The 23,403-nt window shown below is 39.8% G+C and overlaps 1 protein-coding gene across 3 annotated transcripts in view; it reads left to right on the plus strand.

Annotated features, from left to right (window-relative positions):
* Positions 1-23,403, plus strand: part of LOC126294993 (zinc finger protein 59-like) — an 85,613-nt gene that overhangs the window by 24,428 nt on the left and 37,782 nt on the right. For all 3 annotated transcript variants that reach the window (XM_049987237.1, XM_049987239.1, XM_049987238.1), the window contains exon 3: positions 717-803. In XM_049987237.1, coding sequence (XP_049843194.1) covers positions 717-803 — 87 coding nt within the window. The remainder of the gene's footprint in view (positions 1-716; positions 804-23,403) is intronic.

A 23,403-nucleotide genomic window follows, 5' to 3' on the forward strand; every position in this document is an offset into this window, starting at 1 on the left:
CAGAAATTTCTACCTGCTTACACAAAACCTGATGTGCTCAGTGGCCTGTGTCAATGCTGGTGACTGTGACCACCTCCAGCAGAAATGCTTCAAATAAAATTACAGTGGTGGCACATTATTTAAATGTTCAAATAAAGCATGAAAATGGATGATAATGGTACTGGTGAAAAGGAGAAAATTGTCGTGATATTTTAGATAGCGTGTGTAATTTTGTCTTGAAATGAATTGGTATTGTATTAGTGCGTTTATCTGCATGAACTGTCTACCCACAATAACATGTCTCCCTTGCAAAGTGAGAAAGATTTTAGTTGAGGAAAATATGATATCCTGTGTGTGTGTGTGTGTGTGTGTGTGTGTGTGTGTGTGTGTGTGTGTGTGTGTGTGTGTGTGTGTGATAAATAATTTCTGTTGATTTGGTTGATATCTCTCTAATGTGTCTACCTCAAAATTAAACGGTGCTTTCGTTCAAAATTTTGTTGTGTATAATTGTTGTGGATTATTGTTTTTGTGACATGTCTGCACACTGTAGGACCTCAGCAATATGGCTCAATTGGAATGAAAATATCTAATCTAATGTGACAAACATTTTCTTGTTACCGAAGGCCAGTTAGTGAATACATTTGACCTATAGCTTTTTAGCCGTGCATGATGTGTAACCACCACTCAAGTGCAAGGAACAGATGCTTTAAATATGCAATCATTCTTTCTTTTTTCAGTTTCTTGAAGATCCACTAATGATGCCTAGTCTTCTTATAAAGCATGACCCAGAACTGAAACAGGATTTGGATGGCACTGAACATGATGTAAGTTTCCGCATCAGTGATGCGTTGCGCTTGAAGTACAGTATTAATATCATGAAATGCAATTTAATGTGTGCAGTAAATCTAAGTGATCATAAATGATGAAACATTAAAACCTAGGATAGTAGTACTTCTCCAGAATTTTTATAAAATTTCAATTGACTGTAGGTATGTTGTTCTCTTGTGTTTAATGGCATTTGAATAAAACGTCTGGGAAACAAAGTTTGTTAACTGTAACCCATGGTAATTTTATTGTACATGTAAATAATGAATGCCTCAAATTCATACTTGGAACAAATGTACCAAAGAAGACTCTCCTTTTGCAGCAGCTGTCAATTAATGTGTCTCTGTCACAGTTCTATAATAGAAAAAGTGTAAGTGGTAAAGCAATCAACCATAAGCGGTAAGTTATCAGATAAGTGTTGTATTTGGCATACATTTCTATTTGCTGAAGTATTTAAAGGAAAACAGCCTGCATTACTGCAATTGTGTGTTTGCTCTGTGTAAAGGCAATGGGTTTATCCAGTACACATGGCATAAATTTACAGTGTAATAGAACATTGCTTATCCCAAACATTTTACAAAGAGAAAACATGGTGATAGCAAGAATGTTTGTAAATAGCATTAAATTTAGTAGATTATAGTGATAGTCTGTGAAATTCCATATTTATTTGATTAACAATCACGATAGTGTACTAAATTTAATGCTATTTAGAAAAATTTGTGACACCTCTTCGACATCTATTTTTGGTGACAGTAACCAGCTCTGTGGAGTGAGATCAGTTGTGGTGAGTGTCGGTAATTATACTAGGTAGATTTGATTGGAAAATGAAAAGAAGTGAAATACTTGACATGTGGCATTAGAAAATGCTGCTGAAAATTAGGTGAACTTATGAGGAATATGGAGTCCTCAGCTGAACTGTCAATAAAAGAAATGTATAGGAAAACAGACTTACTAAAGGAAGGGACAGGATGATAGGATATGTGTTAAGACATCAGGGAATAAAGTAGTCAAGTGTGTTTCCATCTGAGTTGGGGATAAAAATGTTGCTATTACACATGTCAAATAGCAACTTTAAATGTAGTTAAGTTAATTTCTATGTTTGTTACATAGTCAATAGTTGAACCTCATCAAGCACTGACAGCTCTAATCTAGTAGATAAAAAATGGTGCTTTTTTGAGAAAGATATAGTGTACTTCAGTACATGGCAAGATTTGTGCAATATACTATTTATTCCGATATATATCTTGCAAAATGATTGTAGAAACAAAATAGGAGGCATTAGTGCTAATATAGATGCTATCTGGCAATTGCTCTTCCCAAACACCACCTTCAAATGCAATAGGAATGTTTGAAGTAATGCACGTAGTGGTACCCTCTGGCATGCACAATTAGGTGACGTGTGTAGTGTACATATATCTATGTAGGGAGGGATGTACTATAATCAGACATTTATTATGGGGCACATTTGGTAGAGGTTATGACAGAACAAGGAACCCATTTCTTAAAGGTCACAGTACTTACAGGCAATGATTGCACTGCACTGAGAGTCTGTTGCAAAACAAGAAAGTTAGGTATAGTAAGCAGATCGGCAGGGACAATAGCAAAGGTGATAATGAGAGTGAGGGGTGTACAGTAGATTTAGTGCACACACAAGTTTGGAGAAAGGTGGTGGTGGTGGTGGTGGTGGTGGTGGTGGTGGTGGTGGTCGTCATTGTTGTCATTGTTGTTGTTGAAGCCCGTTAAACATAATATTTGAGAAATTAACAGTGATATATTGAATGGGGGAACCTGTGCTTGGCGCAACCATGGCAAATTCCAAAGCTAAAATGGTGGTTTGTAGCATCCATGAAAGTTGGTATGTAGAGCATTACCTGAGGAAACAGATACGTTGGTTCTTTCTTCTGGAGTGGTGCAGTGTGTCCCACTACACACTGAATTTCATGTTTGCCACCCTGGAGAACTGTTGAGACATAGGTACAACATACAGCTGAATATAAAGCACTAGAACCTTAGTACATCACTAACTTTGATAGTATGAAAATGATTGTGGGTAAAATCACAATAAGTTCAAGTAAGGAAATTTAAGTTTCAAAGTAAGAAGAGCAGTGATAAGATTCACTACCTTCAAATTCCAACAATTGTTATGTGAACAATGAAGATTTCTTTAGTGTCATTAGTGCTGAATTCCTGAGGTGCACTTCATTTGATTGTACTTGCCAACAACAGCCTTCTCAGTAAGAATTAAAATTTATGAAAATATATCTGCTCTGCAGGTAATTACGCCACACGTTCCTTGGTAATGTTCCCAACAGCTTCAGTACTGAGTTCCCCAACTGCGGACAGTGTACATTTTTACTTGTTTCATCACTGTTTTGCAACATAATCTTTAATTTGGGTCCATTTCAATTCTGTTGGGGTTGTCAACCTGTCAATTTTTTTATCTAGGCACTGTAGTTTATGTAGAGAAATTGAATTTATATGGTCAATCTTTTTAAAAATTTTCACTTCCATATTCGAAAGATGAAACCAGTAATTTCCTCCTTTTATTTTGGCATAAATTTCTCATCAACAACAGTACATTTGGGAGCAGTATCAAGAACAGATGTTGATGATTGAGGCAGATTATGCACAAACCATTTCCCTCAACTGATTTTGATTTTGTATAGCAGTTCCTTGAACAAGAGTGATATCAATATATCCACTGAACAGCATTTGATGAAGCTGCTTTTAGCATTGTTAAGTCCTGCACAGTCCAAAACAAATAACAGTAAATACAGGTAAAATTTCAACCCTATAACTGTACGAAATGTATGCAAACAGAATCTCATAGTGCACTCAGTGATTCCTTAGGACAGCACGCTGCCAAAAACTGAACTGCACTGCACTTGAGAAGTATTTTGGCAGTTTGGTGAAGGTCTATCCGTTGGGATAGACTGAATGTGTGCCCTGCCATCTTTGCATGCCTCACCACACTGTTTCATTTCTAGCTGCAAGTCCTAAAATAATTGTGAATAGAGTTTAGTTAAATTACCCTGTTGCTTTCTAGAACCAAGTCCTTAAGCATCATACAGGCAGGCAATGCAAAATAAATTTTGGAGGCTGAAAATCTTGGACATGATCTTGAGTCCAGTGCAAGACACTAATGGGAGGGGAAACCAAAGATTGTCCAGAAATATGTGTCAAATGCCTGAACTCATTTGAGGTAAAGCTTTGAGTGTGGAACAAGTTAACTTTACAAATGTGGGCAACAGTAGGCAGGGAAAGGCTGAAGACGAGTGATAAGAGGTGTGTGGATGGGAAAAGCACAACACTGCAACTCAAGGCAAACTTGTAGGTCACAGACGACGGTTAGGGTCAATAGGTGCTGTGCTGTGAAGTACGCAGTGCAGGAGAGAGCTGTTAGTGTCTCTGCAAAGAGCACAGTGAAATGTACCACAAGGTCGAACCATGGGAATGTGGGTTAGAAAAGCTGACCAGCAAATTATTTCTTTGGATCTACAGATTTGCACTAGCTGTATTCATTCGAATGTTCTTTAATATTCTCAAGAATCCATTGGTAGTATCTTGTCAGTGATTCTAACAGTGAGGATCCTAGACTAAATTTGGGGTGGGAAGATCTTGAGAATATTACAAGCATTCACATCACAAATATTGCATGTAAAATGAGAAAAAGGCATTGGCTATTTGAAATAAACATCGATTGTGAATTTACTAGAGATCAGCAGTATATTAGTACCCAGCTGAGTACACGACATTGCCAGGGTAGCTATTTATTCGAATCTGGTAGGCCATCTTCTCCTCCCACATTCATTACGTCTCTCCTATTTTTCTGTCTCCTTCTCGCCTGCTTTCTCTGGCTACATTGCATTGGCTCTTTCTCTCTGCCTCTCAACTCCTCCTCAAAGTGTGCAGTCCACCTACGAGCTACCTTGCAAGCAGAATGACATTGTTGTGTAGCCATAGTACTTCAACTACCATATTGAAAAATAAAGTAATGTATTAGTCAGCAATGTGAACCACATACCTGGAAGTAGTAGGAATCAACTATTTCTAATGTCTAGTCACAGCCTTGTTAAAGTTGTGCTCAATGCTATGGGATGGTGGAAACTTGTTGTTAAAAAAAATTAAATTTTTTTGTTGATGAGAAAGCAAAGGCATTACAAAGGCAAAGGGCAACAGAATATACAAAGCAGATTTTTAATGTGAATTTTTCTGTATGCAAGTTGTGGCGAGAAGTATGCAATACTGAGATGAGTGGAATTGGAATATCTATGCCAAAGGAAAAAGAGCAACATGTACACAATATGAATGCCTGGGCAATGTGATAAATGTGTTTTATGGCAGAAATTCTGTGAGGTTATGAAAATACAAAAAATACCAACTTTGCTAGAGGTTGACAGCTTATGTTCAAGAGAAATGGACTTCAGAGCTAGTAAACAGTCTGACACGGGGATAGGAGAACAGACTGATGCTGCTTTCATTTAACGTGCTGGGTATCTCACCTAAAAACCATTTGTCATGGCAGCATTTGTTCCACATATATTGACAAATTTAAACCTGTTGAAAAGATTTCACCTTGTGAAGTTGCACAGAAGAGGTTTGTGGTTTTGATCCTACTCCACAATGCATTTTTCTTCTCTTTTCCTCTATACTTTCTGTCCTGTCACACTGGACGACAATTGATAATGATCTTCAGTGCATGTCATGATAGGAAAATCAGTACCTTACTTTTCGTTGCACCATGAATGTTGCACGGAGGACAGCTTGCCACAGGTGCTTTTAATTTTCAATAAATTTAAGAAACAACATACATCAGGGACATTCTGCATTGTTTGTTTTCTATATTAATTTAACAGATATCAACCAGTATCAGATTCAAATTCAGCTTTCTTAACCCTTATTTTCAGTCATATATGCCAACACATGCTTTCACCAACAAAAATGTAAAAGTAAGTATGAAAGTAGCATCAAATGTATGAGCTATGGAGCCCCAGTGTGGTGATACAGCACTCTCACCATTGTTAATGCATTTACTGTTGTAATAGGTTGTAGATAATTTCCTTTCATGTGGTTACCATGCTTGAAGTTGCTGCATGACACTCAACAGTGTGAACAGGTTTACTGTAAGATAGCTGGCAGCCTAAGACACTTTACCATCCATTCTTCTCCAACCCCAATATGATTCACGGCCTCCTCTTCTGAGGAAAACTGTTCCATGAATGAAATTTGTTTATACAGTGTACCTGTGCAAACAAATTATCAAGCATAAACGAAGCAACACAATTTCCAAACAGACGAATTACAATAGATTTTTATGAAAATATGATGCATATTACTAAAGTGGCAAGTGGCTTATTTTGACAAAGTGTTGATTCGTGTGTATTGTTCTATGATGAACTACTGCTAGAGCAATATCAACTAAAGAATGTTGCCAAACAGTGTCTACATTTTTGTGTTGTGCAGTGACTGACATTTAGATGTGTAGGGTGTTGCATGCTTTGCTTTTTACAGATACCACACTTTCACCATTATGTCCACACACTTCAGTTCTTAAAACATAAACTTGGCAGTACTATGGAATAGATCCTGACAGAACTAGAGCTCTCTTTTCTCAAGGTACAAGTGCTGTAGACACAATACCTGAGCAGTTGGTTGCGGACCAGTGAGTACACAATATGGCACCATGTTTCCAGGCGACCGACATTGAACTTGGGATGACAGTATTTGCAAAATGCCGTGCAACTGTGGCTGTGATAGCTCAGCAGTCTGCTGCAAACAAATAAGAATTGAACAGGGCAGCACACAGTAAGTGGACCAAACATTAAATATAAGATGACAGTTACTGGAAGATGTCATAGTCTGTTGGAGATTAAACAAGATTTTGGGTTTCTGACATCAGCTTCATTTATGGGGAGGTACTCACAATTACAGAAAGTGTGCTTCCACAGGCAGAAATCACTATAAAGGTGACCTCAAGTGTTTGATGAAGAAATGGGACTCTACGCTACATGTGAGGGGCAGTCTTAAAAGTTTTTACCACCACCTCAAAAAAAGTTGGTTACTTAATTAATTTTTGCCCACATGTCTGCCTTGCTGGTACACATTTTAATTTCCCTATCACAGTAGGCTGCTTTGACAGAAAGAGAAAAATGATGGAAAAGGTTTAGTGCAGAGTAATTTATTTCCGGCAGCAGCAGGAATGGTTGAGCTGTGTCAAGCTTATCCAGATGACTGACTTAGCTGTGTGGACTGGCTCCCATAGTGGGCTTGCACTCTGGCAGGTTTGCACTTCACTACGACAGGGCCCCAACCTTTGCAGCATCTTTTCCCTTCAGTGCTGCAAGTCTGACTCTTGGTATTCTTTTTTTCCTCCCATGAGGAAAGTGTCTGAGGTGTTTCTGGGAATGTTCCACAATGTCCCTAGCTGACATACGAACAGTCCCTCACTGTTTCTCGTTCCCTTTACCTTTCTGCATTCGCCTTCTCCTATCCTTCCTCCACTTTGGTGTTTGAGCCTCCCCTTGTTCATTTTCCTCCATGTGCACTCCTGAAGGCCGGTCCATATGTATGCATAACAGGTGTCTGGGTAATGAGTAATTCCCAGCCCTGAGTCAACAGATCGGTTTTGCAAGTACAAGCCAGGCCCAGGAAGGGGTGGTTGTCTGAGCTGCTACCATCCCAAATTGCCAATTGGTCTCTCTATCAGGTGTTACCTGAGGTGTGAACAATCACCTAAGGTAAGGATGCCACCATGTGAAGGGGACCTCCAGTTGGAAGGAGCACGCCCTTGCAGACACTGGCAGTCATGGGGATTTCCTCACAATCAGCCAATCACCTTCACAATCAATGTCCACATTTTTTCTGACTTCTCGCACAGTTATTCCCATTTGGACCTATACTTCTGCACTGCCCAGCTTGCCCATCATCTCGAGTGGTCCATTCTTTCTGACACTGACTTGAGTGACCATTTCCTGTGTGCTATCCATGTGCTTACTCCTACCTCACCTGCATGCACACCCAAATGGCAGCTTACTAAGGCAGACTGGCTTCACTCCTCCATGGGACCTTTGATGAACAAGGTTTCCCCAGTTGTGATGACCAGGTGGAATACCTCACAACCATTATCCTTACTGCTGCAGAACATTCCTCACACTTCCTCTTTACCATGCTGTATCCTTGTCCCTTGGTAGACAGAGGCATGTCAAAATGCAATTCGCATGTGGAGACGTGTTCTCCGCGTTTTCACCCATCATCCTAAGATGGCAAACTGCATTCACTGTACAGAGATGTGTATACAGCATCGTGTTCTTCGGGATAGCAAAAAAGCTTGTTGGGTTTCATTCACAATATCTTTTAAAAGTGGGCCAACCTCTCTGGGACCAAGATCCATTCTCCAATTTCGGCCTGACACCTTGGTCCGCCATCTTGCGGAAATTTCGAGTTTTTCCCACTATTGCTCTTCTTTTCCCCATCGGAAATGAGCAGAGGTGGCTAGGGCAATACCCTGATCTTCTCCAAATCGGGTGTGCTAGAATGCCGCCTTTAACATGAGGGAGCTAGTTCATGCTCTCACTTCATCCCGATCATTCGCCTCAGGGCCAGATGGTGTTCACATTCAGATGTTGCAGCACCTTTGCCTTGCAGGGAGCACTTGCTGCTTAATATGTACAATCGCCTGTGCAAAGGGCACATTTTGCAGACACTGGTGTGAAGCCACTGTAATGCCCATACCTAAGCCTGGTAAGGACAAACACTTTCCTTCTAGCTACCACCTAATCTTTCTCACCAGCTGTGTTTGCAAGGTGGTGAAACATATGTTTCATGGGTGGCTGGTATGTTGGTTTGAGTCCTGCAGTTGACTTACCACTGCACAGTATGGATTGTGAGCATGCCGTTCTGTAGTTGACCATCTCGTGATTTTGTCCACACATCATAAATGGGTTTCTGCGAAATCCCAAACTGTAGCCGTATTTTTCTATTTGTAGAAAGCCTACCACACCTGCTGGAGGACTGTTATCCTCTGCATTCTCTACACGTGGGGCTTCCATGGCAACCTACCCTATTTCCATGAGGAATTTTTAGAAGACAGTTTTCAAGGTATATGTGGGTTCTGACTTGTCGAACATTGGTTTTTGCAGGAAAATGGTGTGCCTCAGGGTTCCATCCTGAGTGTCGTCCTCTTTGCTACTGGCATTAACCCTCCAAGGCCTGTCTCCCATCAGGCAGCTCCAGCTCCATTTCTGTTGAAGACTTTTCCACCCATTGCAGTTCTCCATAGACCTGTCTCATTGAGTGGCATTTTCAGCGATGTCTCGATCGTTTTTTCTCATGGAGCATCGGCAATCGCTTTTGTTTTCCACTGACAGAACAGTTTGTATGAATTTATAGCATGCAGTTGGTTTCTTCCATGGTCTCTATGTCTTTGCCCTGCTTCTCTTCTGTTCGTTGAAACTATGCAATTCCTGTGGCTCTTGCCCGACAGGAAACTTTCTTGGTACTCCCATGTGTCTTTCGTGCAGCCTGCTGTATGTGGTCACTCAATGTCCTAAGTGTCCTCAATGGTACTTCCTAGGGTGCAGATCACGCCACCCTCCTCGATTTCTACTGGTTCCTTGTCTGTTCGAAATTGGACTATGGGTGCTTTGTTTATACATCTGCACATCCATCCCTCTTACACCCTTTCAATAGTATCCACTAGTATGGCCTCCATTCTGCCACTGGACATTTTACACTAGCCCAGTTGAGTGTCTGTATGCAGAAACTGCCGAACTGCTGTTGTCCTACTGCTGTGGTTTTCTCCTCAACAGGTATGCATGCCTTCGCTCTCTCATGTGCTGCCACCCATCTTGTACTTCCTTCTTTGATGACTCATTTGATTGCCAGTATGGGTCATGTTCCTCTTGTCTGTTACCTCCTGAAGTTCGCTTTTGACTCTTGATCTGGCAGCTTCACACTACCTGCAGCTGTGCCAGTGGGTGTGTGTCCTTCACCATCTTGGCTTCGTGTGGCGGCCCATGTTCACCTTGGCCTTCATTCACTTCCTAGGGACACTACTGCAGCCTTGCTTTGTTGCCTTCAGTTACATGACCCTTGTATGGTACGTCGTGATAGTACCTTTGTGTACACTGATGGTTCTCGGGCCGACCATGGTGTCAGTCCGCCTTCATCACTGGCCAATATTTTTTAGTATTGACTTGCAGCACACTGCTAAGTACTACAGCAGAGCTCCTCGCCCTATATCAAGTGCTGGAGTATGTCCGGTGACAGAGCCTTTTCGATTGTCATCTGCACGCACTGTCAGGGACCTTCAAAGCCTCTGTGCACTGTACATTGTCCATCCCTTAATGCAATTGGTCCAGGAAAACTGTCACTTGCTCACTCTTGCTGGAGCCATGGTGATGTCTATGTAGGTTTCTGGTCATGTCGGTCTGACAGGAATCGTGGCTGCTGATGCTGCTGCCAAGGCTTCAGTCTCCATACCTCAGCCCACTAGTTCTGACATTCTCTCTGGATGATCTCTGTGCTGCGGTCTGTCAAGAGGTTGCGTCACTTCAGCAATGTCACAGGTTCTCCTTGCGAGGGAATAAGCACCAGGTTATTAAGCATTAGCTTGGACAACCTCCTCTCGATCTTCTTCCATGAGGAGGTCATTTTAACCACGTTGCGTATTGGGCACTGCCTTTTTAGCCATCAGCATTTGTTAAGTGGCGCTCCCCCACCACTTTGTGCACATTGTGCCCAACTTTCAACTGTCTGCCATTTCCCAAGGGAGTGCCCTTCTTTAACCATTTACATGCCCACTTGGGTTTGCAGTCTGAGTTATTGGCTGGTTTTTTACTTAGTGAATGACGTGTGCACTTTTGACAACATTTGACTTTTTATCCAGCATATCAATACGGCAAAGGCCATTTAATTTAGACCTCGGTTTCTCTGTGGTGTATTTTGTACTCTTTTCTCCATGTCTTTTCTTCCGCCTATTGGGATTGATGTGTGGTCACTTTTATCTCCTCTCTCTTTCTCCGTGTTACACAGTTTTGACGAGGACACATATGACCCTAGTAGTTTTTGCACCCTAAAACAAAACAAAACAGCAGCAAACATGTCTGTAAACAACCAAAAATTTATTTCACAAGTTTATATTTTGAAATATTGATTTAATATTGGACTACCCTCAACATACACTGTGATCAAAAGTATCCACCTAAAAACTTACGGTTTTCATATTAGGCGCATTGTGCTGCCACCTACTGCCGGGTTCTCCATATCATCAACCTCAGTAGCTATTAGACATAGTGAGAGAGTAGAATGGGGTTCTCCGCAGAACTCACAGACTTCGGGCATGGTCAGGTGATGGTCACTTGTGCCATAAAACTGTATGTGAGATTTCCACACTCGAAATCATCCCTAGGTCCACTGTTTCCGGTATGGCAGTGAATTGGAAACGTGAAGTGACACACATAGCACAAATGCATACAGGCTGACCTCACCTGTTGACTGACAGCGACCGCTGATAGTTGAAGAGGGCCATAGTGTATAATAGTCTATCCAGATCGTAACATAGGAATTCCAAGCTGTTTCAGGATCCACTCCAAGTAGGAAGACAGTTAGGCAGAAGGTGAGAGAACTTTGTGATTTCATGGTCGAGTGGCTGCTCATAAGCTACACATCACACCAGTAAATGGTAAACAATGCCTCACTTGGTGTAAGGAGTGTAAACATTGGATGATAGAACAGTGAAAAAAGTTGTGTGGAGTGGTGAATCAAAGTACACAATGTGGCAGTCTGATGTCAGGGTGTGGGTATGGCAAATGCCCGGTGAACATCGTCTACCATTGTGTGTAGTGCCAACAGTAAAATTCATTGGTGGTGGTGTTGTGATGTTGTCGTGTTTTTTATGGAGCAAGCCTCCTTGTTGTTTGGCATGGCATGTGCATTGAAAATGTAATCATAAATATTCAATATTGAAAATTTGTTCACTTGCTTTTACAAAAAATCCACATGATCTCCTGCATGTCAGGAACTGCAGTCACTGGCAAATGACATGGCAAGTCACATGGAAATGGCTACAGATGGACTGGTTACAATTCATAATTGCCACCGTGTCTTAGGAAAGAATTACCTCCATTGGTATAAATAATGGAAACACAATATGGATCACTATCTTTTTAAAATTACTGATGACATGTTTTGATCTGACCAGCAGATCATTTTCAGATCTAAACTGAGAAAAGGAAAACTGAGGCCTAACAACCCAAGAGTGTGATGCTACAAGTAATAGAAACAGCAGTACTCCAAATAACATTAATACTTCACATACTCATTCACATCCAGTGCTGTGTGGTGTAGTTCGTTAGTGACAAGAATGAACATAAAACTATGAAAACAGTACAGAGGATGCAAGGGGGAAAGTTGCAGAATCAGTCATGTGAGGTCTGTACACATCAATACCCAGAACATTAATACAGTGTCAAGAAGATTCTTATAAAGAGAAAGTATGTTGATCTAATACATTTAATCGTGTGCAATTGACTACATGATTCTTCTTTTTGTTCCTCTCCCATGATGTGTTAGGTGATTTCACCTGTGCTGGTCAACATGTTCTAGCAATCTCTTCTGTTGTCTTCACCTCTTTCTTGTCCCTTGTGGATTGTAATCAAGAATTAAATTGGGAAGCTGCTTTCAGGCATTCTGTCTATATATTCCCACCATCTGTTTCTATTTCTTGTGCATTAAATCAACTTTCAGTTCATTCCTACTGCTATCATTTCTGAAAGTATCTTCCCTGCATATATCCATATGATCCAATAGTAATCTAAGAAAATGAAGAGAATCTTCAGAGAGCTGCCTATCATCTTGATTTGTTGGCTTCTAAATCTAACATTAAAATCTCCCCTAATAAAACAAGTGTTAACGGTAGTCAATGGAAAATCGTCTACCAGACCAAAAATTGTTAGAAATAATGTAATACTGGAACACGTAACTTGCTTTCATGACATCGTTGTGGCATAAGATGAGATTTTTGCGACATTGTTTCAAATTTCAGTATCTTTTTATCAATGTGTCTCCCATGATAAAAGTGAAACCATACATTTGACAACCAAATTGTATGTTTTTGTGTACATTTAGGTATTTTGTGAGATAGAAATTGTACTGTTAACACAAACATCAGATTTATATTGTTCTGGTGCTTCATTTCTTAAAACACAACTGGAAACACCATTTGTAGAATAAAGGCGTCTTTCTTGGAACTCTGATTTAAGTGGGAAACAGAATCTGGTTATAAAAACAGCCATGTTTTAGGAAACAATTATACTGTACATTGAGTTGGAAGAAAATAGTGATAGGAAACAGAATATCCACAGGGATGTACCACATACCACAGCAGGTTCTGTGACAAATGAGAAACCAGTGTGTTTAAACAGGCCACAGTCTGCACCAGCCACCATCTTACCATGGCCGGCTGACATGAAAAAACATTCATGTTGACAGGAGGAGTGAGCCACTGGGGATTGTATGTTTACCGGAGAATGTTGTCATAAATATAAGTGAGTGGTGTGCAAAAAGTCATTTTGTTCATTAATATTCTTTTCTTTTTGAAGTACAAATTTGCTGCTCTTCAAGCAATCAAGATATTGCGTCTTGTCAACTACATAAAATCACCATGTTGTTGTTGTTGTCAATACTCGTGATTTTATGATTGTTGACAAATGTATACAAAGTGCAGTTTTACTTTGTGTAGCATTATGTTTTATGTTACATTTTTATCACCAGTGATGAACTGCAGCTGGCTGCAACACATACAAATAGTTTAATGTTTTAATATCATTTGCAGTACCAGTGTCAGTGTTATAGTGGTACACTCATATAATGTTTGGTGTCGTTTCATCTCATTCTTCCATACACCAACCTAGATCTGAAGATGACCTGCTATTCAAACTGAAACTGGCCATTATTAAAAAAAATAGTGATCCAGATAATTTTATCATTGATATAAACAGCAATAACATTTGTTTATTGTTGTCAGTTTCAGACTGTTAAAGCCATGCTCAAATTTTTTAGGCCGCTATGGCTGATGTTGTGCACGATCATGGTTTCATGAAGAACTCAGCAGCTGCCAGCACCAACCAAAGGGGGCCTTAAGGGTTTGAAGATGGCTTTAACGAAAGCTAAAGCAGGTAATCATAAACAAATGTTAATCTGATCTCGACTGTTGTTTTACTCAAAGTTAGCACCAGATTGCTGTGCTCCATACACAATGCTGTCTAAATTTATAGTGGTTTTTAATCATTAGGTGAGTTATTAACAGAAACTCAACTAGTTGCACCATGTCTGGTAACTCCTGGGGGGGGAGGGGGGGGGGGGATGCCAAATTGTGTCAAAAGTTACTTCCATTTGAGTAGTCCCAGCTGCAGACCTCTTGAGAGTTTTGAGAGGGTTACAAGCCTACCTAGCTTCAATCCTGTTAGCCAAGGTTAAAAGCTCACAAATGTGATGCTTTTAGTCACTTTTTGATAGAGTCCCCAAGTCTTAACATATATCTACAACTAGAGCCAAGATGTGTGATGGAGCCCACTCACAGCTGGAGTTATGGAGAATGGAAATGGATAGGTGAAAGTTAGATACAGTGGGAATTAGTGAAGTTGGGTGGCAGGAGGAACAAGACCCTTGGTCAGGCGAATACAGGGTTATAAATACAAAATCAAATAGGGGTAATGCAGGAGTAGGTTTAATAATGAATAGAAAAATAGGAATGCGTGTAATCTACTACAAACAGCATAGTGAACACATTATTGTGGCCTAGATGACACGAAGCCCACGCCTACTACAGTAGAAAAGTTTATATGCCAACTAGCTCTGCAGATTATGAAGAAATTGAAGAAATGTATGATGAAATAAAAGAAATTATTCAGATAGTGAAGGGAGACGAGAATTTAATAGTCATGGGTGACTGGAATTTGGTAGTAGGAAAAGGGAGAGAAGGAAACGTAGTAGATGAATATGGATTAGGGGTAAGAAATGAAAGAGGAAGCCGCCTAGTAAAATTTTGCACAGAGCACAACCTAATCATAGCTATCACTTGGTTTCAGAACTATCAGTTTAATAAGCCACAGCTGCAAAATACTAATGCGAATTCTTTACAGGCGAATAGAAAAACTGGTAGAAGCCCACCTCAGAGAAGATAAGTTTGGATTCCGTAGAAATGTTGGAACATGCGACGCAATACTGACCCTACGACTTATCTAAGAAGAAAGATTAAGGCAAGGCAAACCTACAGTTCTAGCATTTGTAAACTTACAGAAAGCTTTCGACAATGTTGACTGGAATACTTTCTTTCAAATTCTGAAGGTGGCAGGGGTAAAATACAGGGAGTGAAAGGCTATTTACAACTTGTACAGAAAACACATGGCAATCGAGGGGCACGAAAGGGAAGCAGTGGTTGGGAAGGGAGTGAGACAGGGTTGTAGCCTCTCCCCGATGTTATTCAATCTGTATATTGAGCAAGCAGTAAAGGAAACAAAAGAAAAATTTGAAGTAGGAATTAAAATCCTTGGAGAAGAAATAAAAACTTTGAGGTTCGCTGATGACATTCTTATTCTGTCAGAGACAGCAAAGGAATTGGAAGAGAAGTTGAGCGGAGTGCATAGTGACTTGAAAGGAGGATATAAGGTGGAACATCAACAATAGCAAAACGAGGATAATGGAATGTAGCCGAATTAAATCGGTTGTGCTGTGGGAATTAGATGAGGAAATGAGACACTTAAAGCAGTAAAGGAGTTTTGCTATTTGGGGAGCAAAATAACTGTTGATGGGCGAAGTACTGAGGATATAAAATGTAGACTGTCAATGGCAAGGAAACCATTTCTGAAGAAGAGAAATTTGTTAATATTGAGTGTAGATTTTAGGTGTCATGAAGTCTTTTCTGGAAGTATTTGTATGGATTGTAGCCATGTGTGGAAGTGAAACATGGACAATAAATAGTTTAGACAAGAAGGGAATAGAAGCTTAGAAAACGTGGTGCTACTGAAGAATGCTGAAGATTAGATGGGTAGATCACATAACTAATGAGGAAGTATTGAATAGGATTGGGGAGAAGAGAAGTTTGCGGCACAACTTGACTAGAAGAAGGTATCGATTAGTAGGGCATGTTCTGAGGCATCAAGGGATCACCAATTTAGTACTAGAGGGCAGTTTGGAGGGTAAAAGTCGTAGAGGGAGACAAAGAGGTGAATACACCAAGGAGATTCAGGAGGATGTAGGTTGCAGTAGGTACTGGGAGATGAAGCAGCTTGCACAGGATTGGGTAGCATGGAGTGGTGCATCAAACTAGTCTCAGGACTGAAGACCACAACAACAAACAACATGCTTCCATATGAGCCCAGATCTCCCCCCCCCCCCCCCCCCCCCCGGTCTTCTAAAGCCTTCTGAGATGTATTTTGGTGTCTATGTGTCATTCTGCAGTCTGTTACAAAGCTGGTTATCTGAACTTTCTAACTAGCAGATTGCAAGAATATGTTCCCTCCATGGGAACCTCAAATATACTGCCTCGTTCGATTCACACAGGTCCCGCTACATGTGTAGCCACTTTCTGTTTATAGTGAACCCCTGACCTATTAAGCACAACCCAGAAACCTAACACCCTATGGTGCAAGTCAAGGAATCTTCAGCCTACATGGTTGCAGAACCATCTGGACCCCTGATTCAAGCCATCCACTGGCCTCTGTAACACAATCACTTACGTATACAGTACTACAGATGGTGAGTTCTGCCTTCATCTGGCAATCAAGACTCGGTCTTTACTTCTTCAGCTAGCGACTCAGAACCATAGAGAATCTCTTCCAAATACAACGTAACACACATTTTTGTTCCAATGTGAGCCACCAACTGCACTTGGCAGCACCCTTTGTTCTTCATGGTGTCTGGAAGCACCCATTTCCCATCTACAATAATTCCTTGCAAAATATCTAGTGATACACACATAGTGCACACTGGATTCCTTGCCCTCCTTGACAGCCATATCCCCTAATGTTGGAAGTCCCAACTACCAGTAAACCCACCCTCTGTGAATGCTCAGGCCTTGTGGGCTGAGAGGCTTGCAGTGGAAAAGGAGTGCATTCACCTGGCTCAGGGATTTCAAAAGCCACAAATAGCACTCAGACTCTGTTTGTCATACAATCTGTAGTGGCACTCAGATAGGCCCCTCAGAAATTATTTTGTTGGAGCTACCAATCACTCGAACACAGGTGAGGGGTAAGCTCCAGTGCAGGCAGTACTGAGGAGAGCCACAGTAGTGGACCAATTGGGGGATGTGTGGGACATAGTAGAAATCTAGTATCAAATAGTGATGCCCGTTGGCAACAGCCTCGAGCTGTGTGACCAAACCCAACACCAGCTGGGGTTGTTTTTTAAGAGCCACCAACTTAGCTCACACCTGAATAGAGCAATCAGTACTTATTCATACCAAAGATTCAAAACTGCACACTACACAGTTATTAGGATGCTACACTATGCCTGGTAAGTATTCAGACATGCAAGAAATTAGGAACTAAACATTATCTACACAGACAATTGAAAATAAGTCGCTGCTGTTTGAGGCTTGTGAATAAAATTTGCAAACAAGTAGGGTACTCACCTTATCTGCTGCAGCACCTGAGATGGACACTCTGGTTTCCAGCCAAACTGACCCAGTCAAAGCGAAACCAAGTAAATGCCAGTGTGATACAGGGATCAATAAAAGTGTCAATAGAAGTACTCCACAGCTCACTGTGGAATGAACAGGTCTCATGAAACAACACAAATGCTAGCCCTACTTGGGGGCATGTGCCACATAGTCAGTTACAGCAACCATCAACCCCATTCAGATAGGACACCTCCCACTTCCAGGTGCTACACCAAGCTCACTCCTGTTTTGAAATTTCATTATCATCTCCTTTAAACCATTTAATGACAGTGGTCCTCACCTTGGCTCTTACTCTGTCAATGCAGCACTGTAATTCCTGCTCTTCACAGAAAACAGTTGCACTAACAGACCATGGTCTCACTTGACAGCAATACTGTTCACTCATGTTACGTCTTGTCAAATGACAGTATGGATGTCATAGTGTCAGACAATCAGTGTGCATTGTACATTGTCAAATTTTGCACCTGGTGTCCAAAGTTGGAAGTGTTTTTTTCCAGTGAAAACCTGTTCCCCAGTAATGCAGCTACAGAGTTTTGCTTTGATATGATGATTAATGTCCACACTGAATCTGTGCGAGTAACTGCTCATTAATTACAACCACGTAGTGCTAAAGCCCCATGTTATAGCTCCCATTCGTGTATTGTCAAAATTAAATTTATTGCACCGTTCATGAAGGCATTTAAATAGTCATTCTTCCTGTGCTCCATATGTGAATATTCTTGGGAAAAAGCCAGTGGGATGTTACCTCTGCCATGCACTTCACAGTGGTTTGCAGAGTTAAGATATGAATGTAGACAGACCTCTCAAATTTATATAACACTGTAAGTACCAATTCATAATTTTTACCATGATGTGCCCACTGATACCTATTGATTCAAACCGATACAATAAACATTCTTCATACTCAGTATTACATGCCATAATTGATTACTCTAACAATACTTGTGGACCACAAAGTGATTGGTTTATAGTTTGTGTTGCTTACTCAATGCTTAAACTAACATTATTGATTGGCATTATCACAAATTACATTAAATTGCTACACTTCTTTTTTAAAAAAAGATACTTTGGTTGTTTTCTGTTCGCCCGATATGTACGGTTGTATAGGTGTCTCAGCACAGTCTTCATTCCAATATCAAAATATTGCTTTATTTTCTCCCTTTTATGTACATTTCCATTTAGTGATGGACTGGTACATGGCATTTTGCTTCAACAATGCATAATGTAGTTACCTTAAATTCAATGACAGCTACAAACTCATTCATATGAAATGTAACCATGGAATATACTAGATCCTGGTCAGTTTTTAGTACATAGAGTAACTGGCCGTACCACAGCAGTCTTTTTTGAAATAAATAGATAAGGACACCATTTCAATCAATCAGTTTCTTCAAATAAAATAAGTGCTTCAGACTGGTAGCCTCCTAATCCAACCTACGAACAGAACAGTGTATAACAGTTGTGTTACTTCATGACCCAACATTCAAGTGCAGTAGCTCAGGAAATTTTTCATTCTTTGCTTTATATTGATTCTCCAAAGACCTACAATCCATTAAAATTCCTATATTGCGAAACATCACAGTTTTAGATAATACTGTAAATACACATCATTTATTATTTTCACCATTATGTTTCCACTAAAAACATGTCGCTTCCAAACTATGTAATTAAAATTCTTCATACTTTCATGAAATACAGTAATTGATTTCTAATAATTCTTGAACATAAAATGCTTTGTTTCTATCCTATGTTATTTCCTCAATGTATAAATTCATGTTAGTGATGTATACCATCATCTTTTGGAATAAAGAGGCATGGCAAGGAGTTAGTAATCACTCAACTTACATTCAGTTGGCAATAAACAGCTCTGTGCTGATCATTGACATGAAGTCTGAGGAAAGTGGCAGTTGACCCTGAACAATAGAAACTGTGCAGTCCTCCTCATCAGAATGGTAAAACTCCACTAAATTTGGGTTTGCATAATAAAACATACAGATTTAATGGTTATAGATCCAACAAAATACCCAGGGACTCAGGGACTACAATTACAAAAACCTTAACTTCACATAAAAAATGTTGTGGGGGGAGATGAACTGAACTGTGAGTTTTATTGGCAGTCCATTTAGAAGGTGCAAAAAATATAGTAGACTGCCTATGCTATGCTTATTTGCTGTCTTCTGGAGTATTGCTGTACAGTATGGGATTCGTATCAGGTTGGATTAATGGAGGGGACTGAGAAAGTTCAAAGGAGGACAGCATGTTCTGTATTATTGCAAAATAAGGGATAAAGTGTAATGTATGGTATGAGTTGGGGTGGCAAACAGAACAAAGGCATTTTCTTTGTATTGAGTTCATGTCTTAAAATTTCAATTGCAGACTTTTTCCTCCAAATGACAAAATACTTTTTGACGTGTACCTACATCAGGAAAATTGATAAAATAAGGAGTCAGGGCATACACAAAGTGAATTGGTAACTAATGTGCCTAGATAATCTCAGCACTAGTAGATTAGTCTCTGCCTGGCCATCCATACACATGCAAGTAGTCTCAAGGGGCACACATACACTGGTGATCTCTGGGCCATTTTCTGTACTGCAAACATAATTGAGATGATGAGCTAAGAAAGAGGAAAAGGTGTTGGTATTGTGTCATTCATAGCTTGGAGGTAAGTATTTGTAGAAATGGAAAAAAAAGAAGGAAAAACATAACGTGAAGGTGTTACGTGGAATGTTGGATATTTTATAATCATTATTATTATTATTATTATTAATTATTCGTACAACAATTTTTTTTATCAAACCCCTACTCTGTTCTAGCTAAGTAATCCTTCAATGTATAAAATGAATTACATAACATGTACTTTTTAGCTGCCTTTTTAAGTAAGTGTATTTTTGCAATTTCTTTAATTTATTGTACAGTGTTATTCCTTGGTAGAAATGCTGCTTTGAGTTTTATGTTTATTTTTTCTTGGTAAATGTAAGGTGAGTCTCTCTTGTTGCATGGTCATGGACAAAGCGGTTTGTGCATTATTACCAGTGTTATTTTTGATGTGTACATCTGAATGGTAAATGTATTCACACAGAGCAGTTAAAATCCCCAGTGTTCTGAACAGGTATTTACAATGAGCTCGACTAGTATTTTTCGTTATTATTCTTATGGCTCTTTTCTGGAGTTTGAAAACTGTGTTCATATTTTGTGCATTTGTTCCCCAAAAAGAATACCATACCTAAGAAGTGAGTGTACATATGAATAATATGTAACTAAAAGACAGTGCACGTTAACACTGATAACAGGATTCTAAGGGCGTGTCATGCTGATGACATTTGGTTTGCAAGTACTTTTGTGTGTTCACACCACTTCAACTGAGAATCAATAGTCATTCCTAGAAATTTTGTATTTGTTACAGTCAATAGAGATGCCATCTACATTTAACTTAATGTTGCCATTTTCCTCTTCAAACTGAAATTCATTGCATTAGTTTTATTTATGTTCAATGTCACTTTATTACTTATTGACCAATCATAAACTTCTTTGAGGATTTTCGTTTGCTTTCTCAGCTAGGAGTTCTCGTGTTTTCTCAGTGACTATAATATTGCTGTCATCAGCGAAGAGGATTCTTTCACCATGAGTAACACTACCTGGAAAATCATTGATGTATATCATGAACAGTATTGGTCCTAATATGCTACCTTGCGTTTGCGATTAATGTAGTTTGGTTCTGATAAGTGTTGTACTAAATGTTGAGATATGTGTTACCTCTACTCTTTGTACCCTATCTGTTAGGTATGAGCGAAACCAGTCATTAGCTTCCCTTCTTATTCCTAATGGTTCTAATTTATTTAAGAGAATCTTGTGGTCGACTGTATCAAATGCCTTAGAACAATCCAAAAATATGCCTGTGACACACTCATCTTTATCAACAGCATCAAGTACAACTTTTGTGAATTATACTATGGCTGACTCATATTTTTGCAACTTCGGAAACCAAACTGTGATTCACTTAAAAGATTTTATTTATTCAGCTAATTCATTAATCTGCCTTTCATAATTGCTTCTATTATGTTTGAGAATGCTGACAGCAGGGAAATGGGCCAATAATTTTCATATTCACATTGGTTTCCATATACACTTCATCCCTTGTTTTTCTAGTTCTTTTGGAAAATGTTTTATTTTGATTTCTGATAAATGTCATTTGTAGGCTTGTTGTTCAGGAAATGATTGGATGTGTGACTTTACTGTTGTTATTTGACAGAGATTGTCTGATAGTCAGAGATCTTTTACAGCTACATCACATTTTTTGCCTGTCCATATCTGTGGCCCATTGTCAATTACTGATGAAGTCATTGTTGTAACCATTGTTACACTGTTGACCAATAGGGACATGCCAAATCTTTGAAAGATGTTTATGAAGGTGCTGCTGGATTCATTTATGATGATAGTGCTGATGTTAATGCCCCTATACAGTATTATATTGACCTTTGTACTTGAGACTTTATCTAGAACTTCTGTTAAATTATTGAAAAAAGTGTCCACACTATCACTAGATCATTTACACACACAAAATGATAAACTTCTTGGTGATATAAAGCCCTGTTAATTCAATAGCTAGTATTTCAAAGTGTTTGTCTTCACTTACAGTACTGAGGTCATGTCTCAATTTGAACTGTGTTCCTTTTCTGATATAAATGCATGATCCTCCACCCCTTGAAGCAGTTCTGCAGTAAGTGTTTGCCTTTTCATACAATGATAATACATGTTGGATTTCTGTGTCTCTACACCAGTGCTTGGTAATACAAACTACTGTGCAGTTCAAAGATTGGAACTCAACTTCTAATAATTGTATTTTATTTTTTACTGATCACATGATTTGATGGAGGATTGTTAAGTCTGTGAAATGCTTCATGTTACTCTTTCCAGTGGTTTGATTTTCTTTGTGACATCTGCTATATGTAATATTTGAAGTGTTAAAATCTGTCTTGTGAGTGATTGTTTCAGCATTTTTAGAGTGCTGGAGATACTCTTTAGGCAGGGGAACCTTTTGTCGAGATTTATCCTAAAAAGGACCTACTTTTCGTACCTTTGACAACACGTATTTGACCATGTGTGGCCCAAGATCTACCCCCTATACTTTCATGAATAAGCTGTACCAATCTTCCCTTCCCAGTACTGTTTAGGTGTAGGCTATGCCTGGTGAAGCCCCATCTGTTGATCGTCCTGACGCACCAGAGAAACGTGAGCGAAGTTGGCTGTCCTCGGAGCCATTGCTAACCCCAGATTGATTTGCATCACAGCTCCATCAAGGTGTGATTGATTATGACACTGAGACAGATCAACAAAGTGTACGTTGTTGCCACGAGTCAGGGAAGCTATCTTGTCCAGGTCACCAGCTAAGTCATATGCCCCATCCCTGTCCAAACTGTTTCGTGCCCCACGCACTAATCATTACTTGGTCCTCTTTTGTAAAGTTCTTGCATAAAGACCCTAGGTCCTCTATCACATGACTTAGCCCTGTATTTGGCTTGAACATGCTGGTGGCCGGGTACACTGCCCCTAAATTTTCCTGTAACTGAGGGACTACACCTCGCCCATGGCTACTACCTAGCAGCAGCACTCTCTTCTTCCTAACACCTTGTACATTCCTAGGCTTCTTGGCCTTGGTTCAAGTGTTCTGCACATTTCCTGCTCCTCGTTCTACCTGAGGCTCTTCTCCACTTAACTCTGGCAGTGGTAGATACCGTTTTTGGTTTTGGTGATAAAACTGTAAGATCGTGTTCTCTTTCTTCCTATCGTCCTACCAGCTGCCACTTCCCAACCACCCTCTCTCCCCTGATCCTTCCTTACTTCCTCCAACTGTGCTTGAAGGGCACAAATTTTCCTTTCCTGTTCCCCAATCAAAATGTTCCTACTGCATACTCTGTAGTT

Source organism: Schistocerca gregaria, chromosome 11 (genome assembly GCF_023897955.1).
Source record: "Schistocerca gregaria isolate iqSchGreg1 chromosome 11, iqSchGreg1.2, whole genome shotgun sequence".
NCBI lineage: Eukaryota > Metazoa > Arthropoda > Insecta > Orthoptera > Acrididae > Schistocerca > Schistocerca gregaria.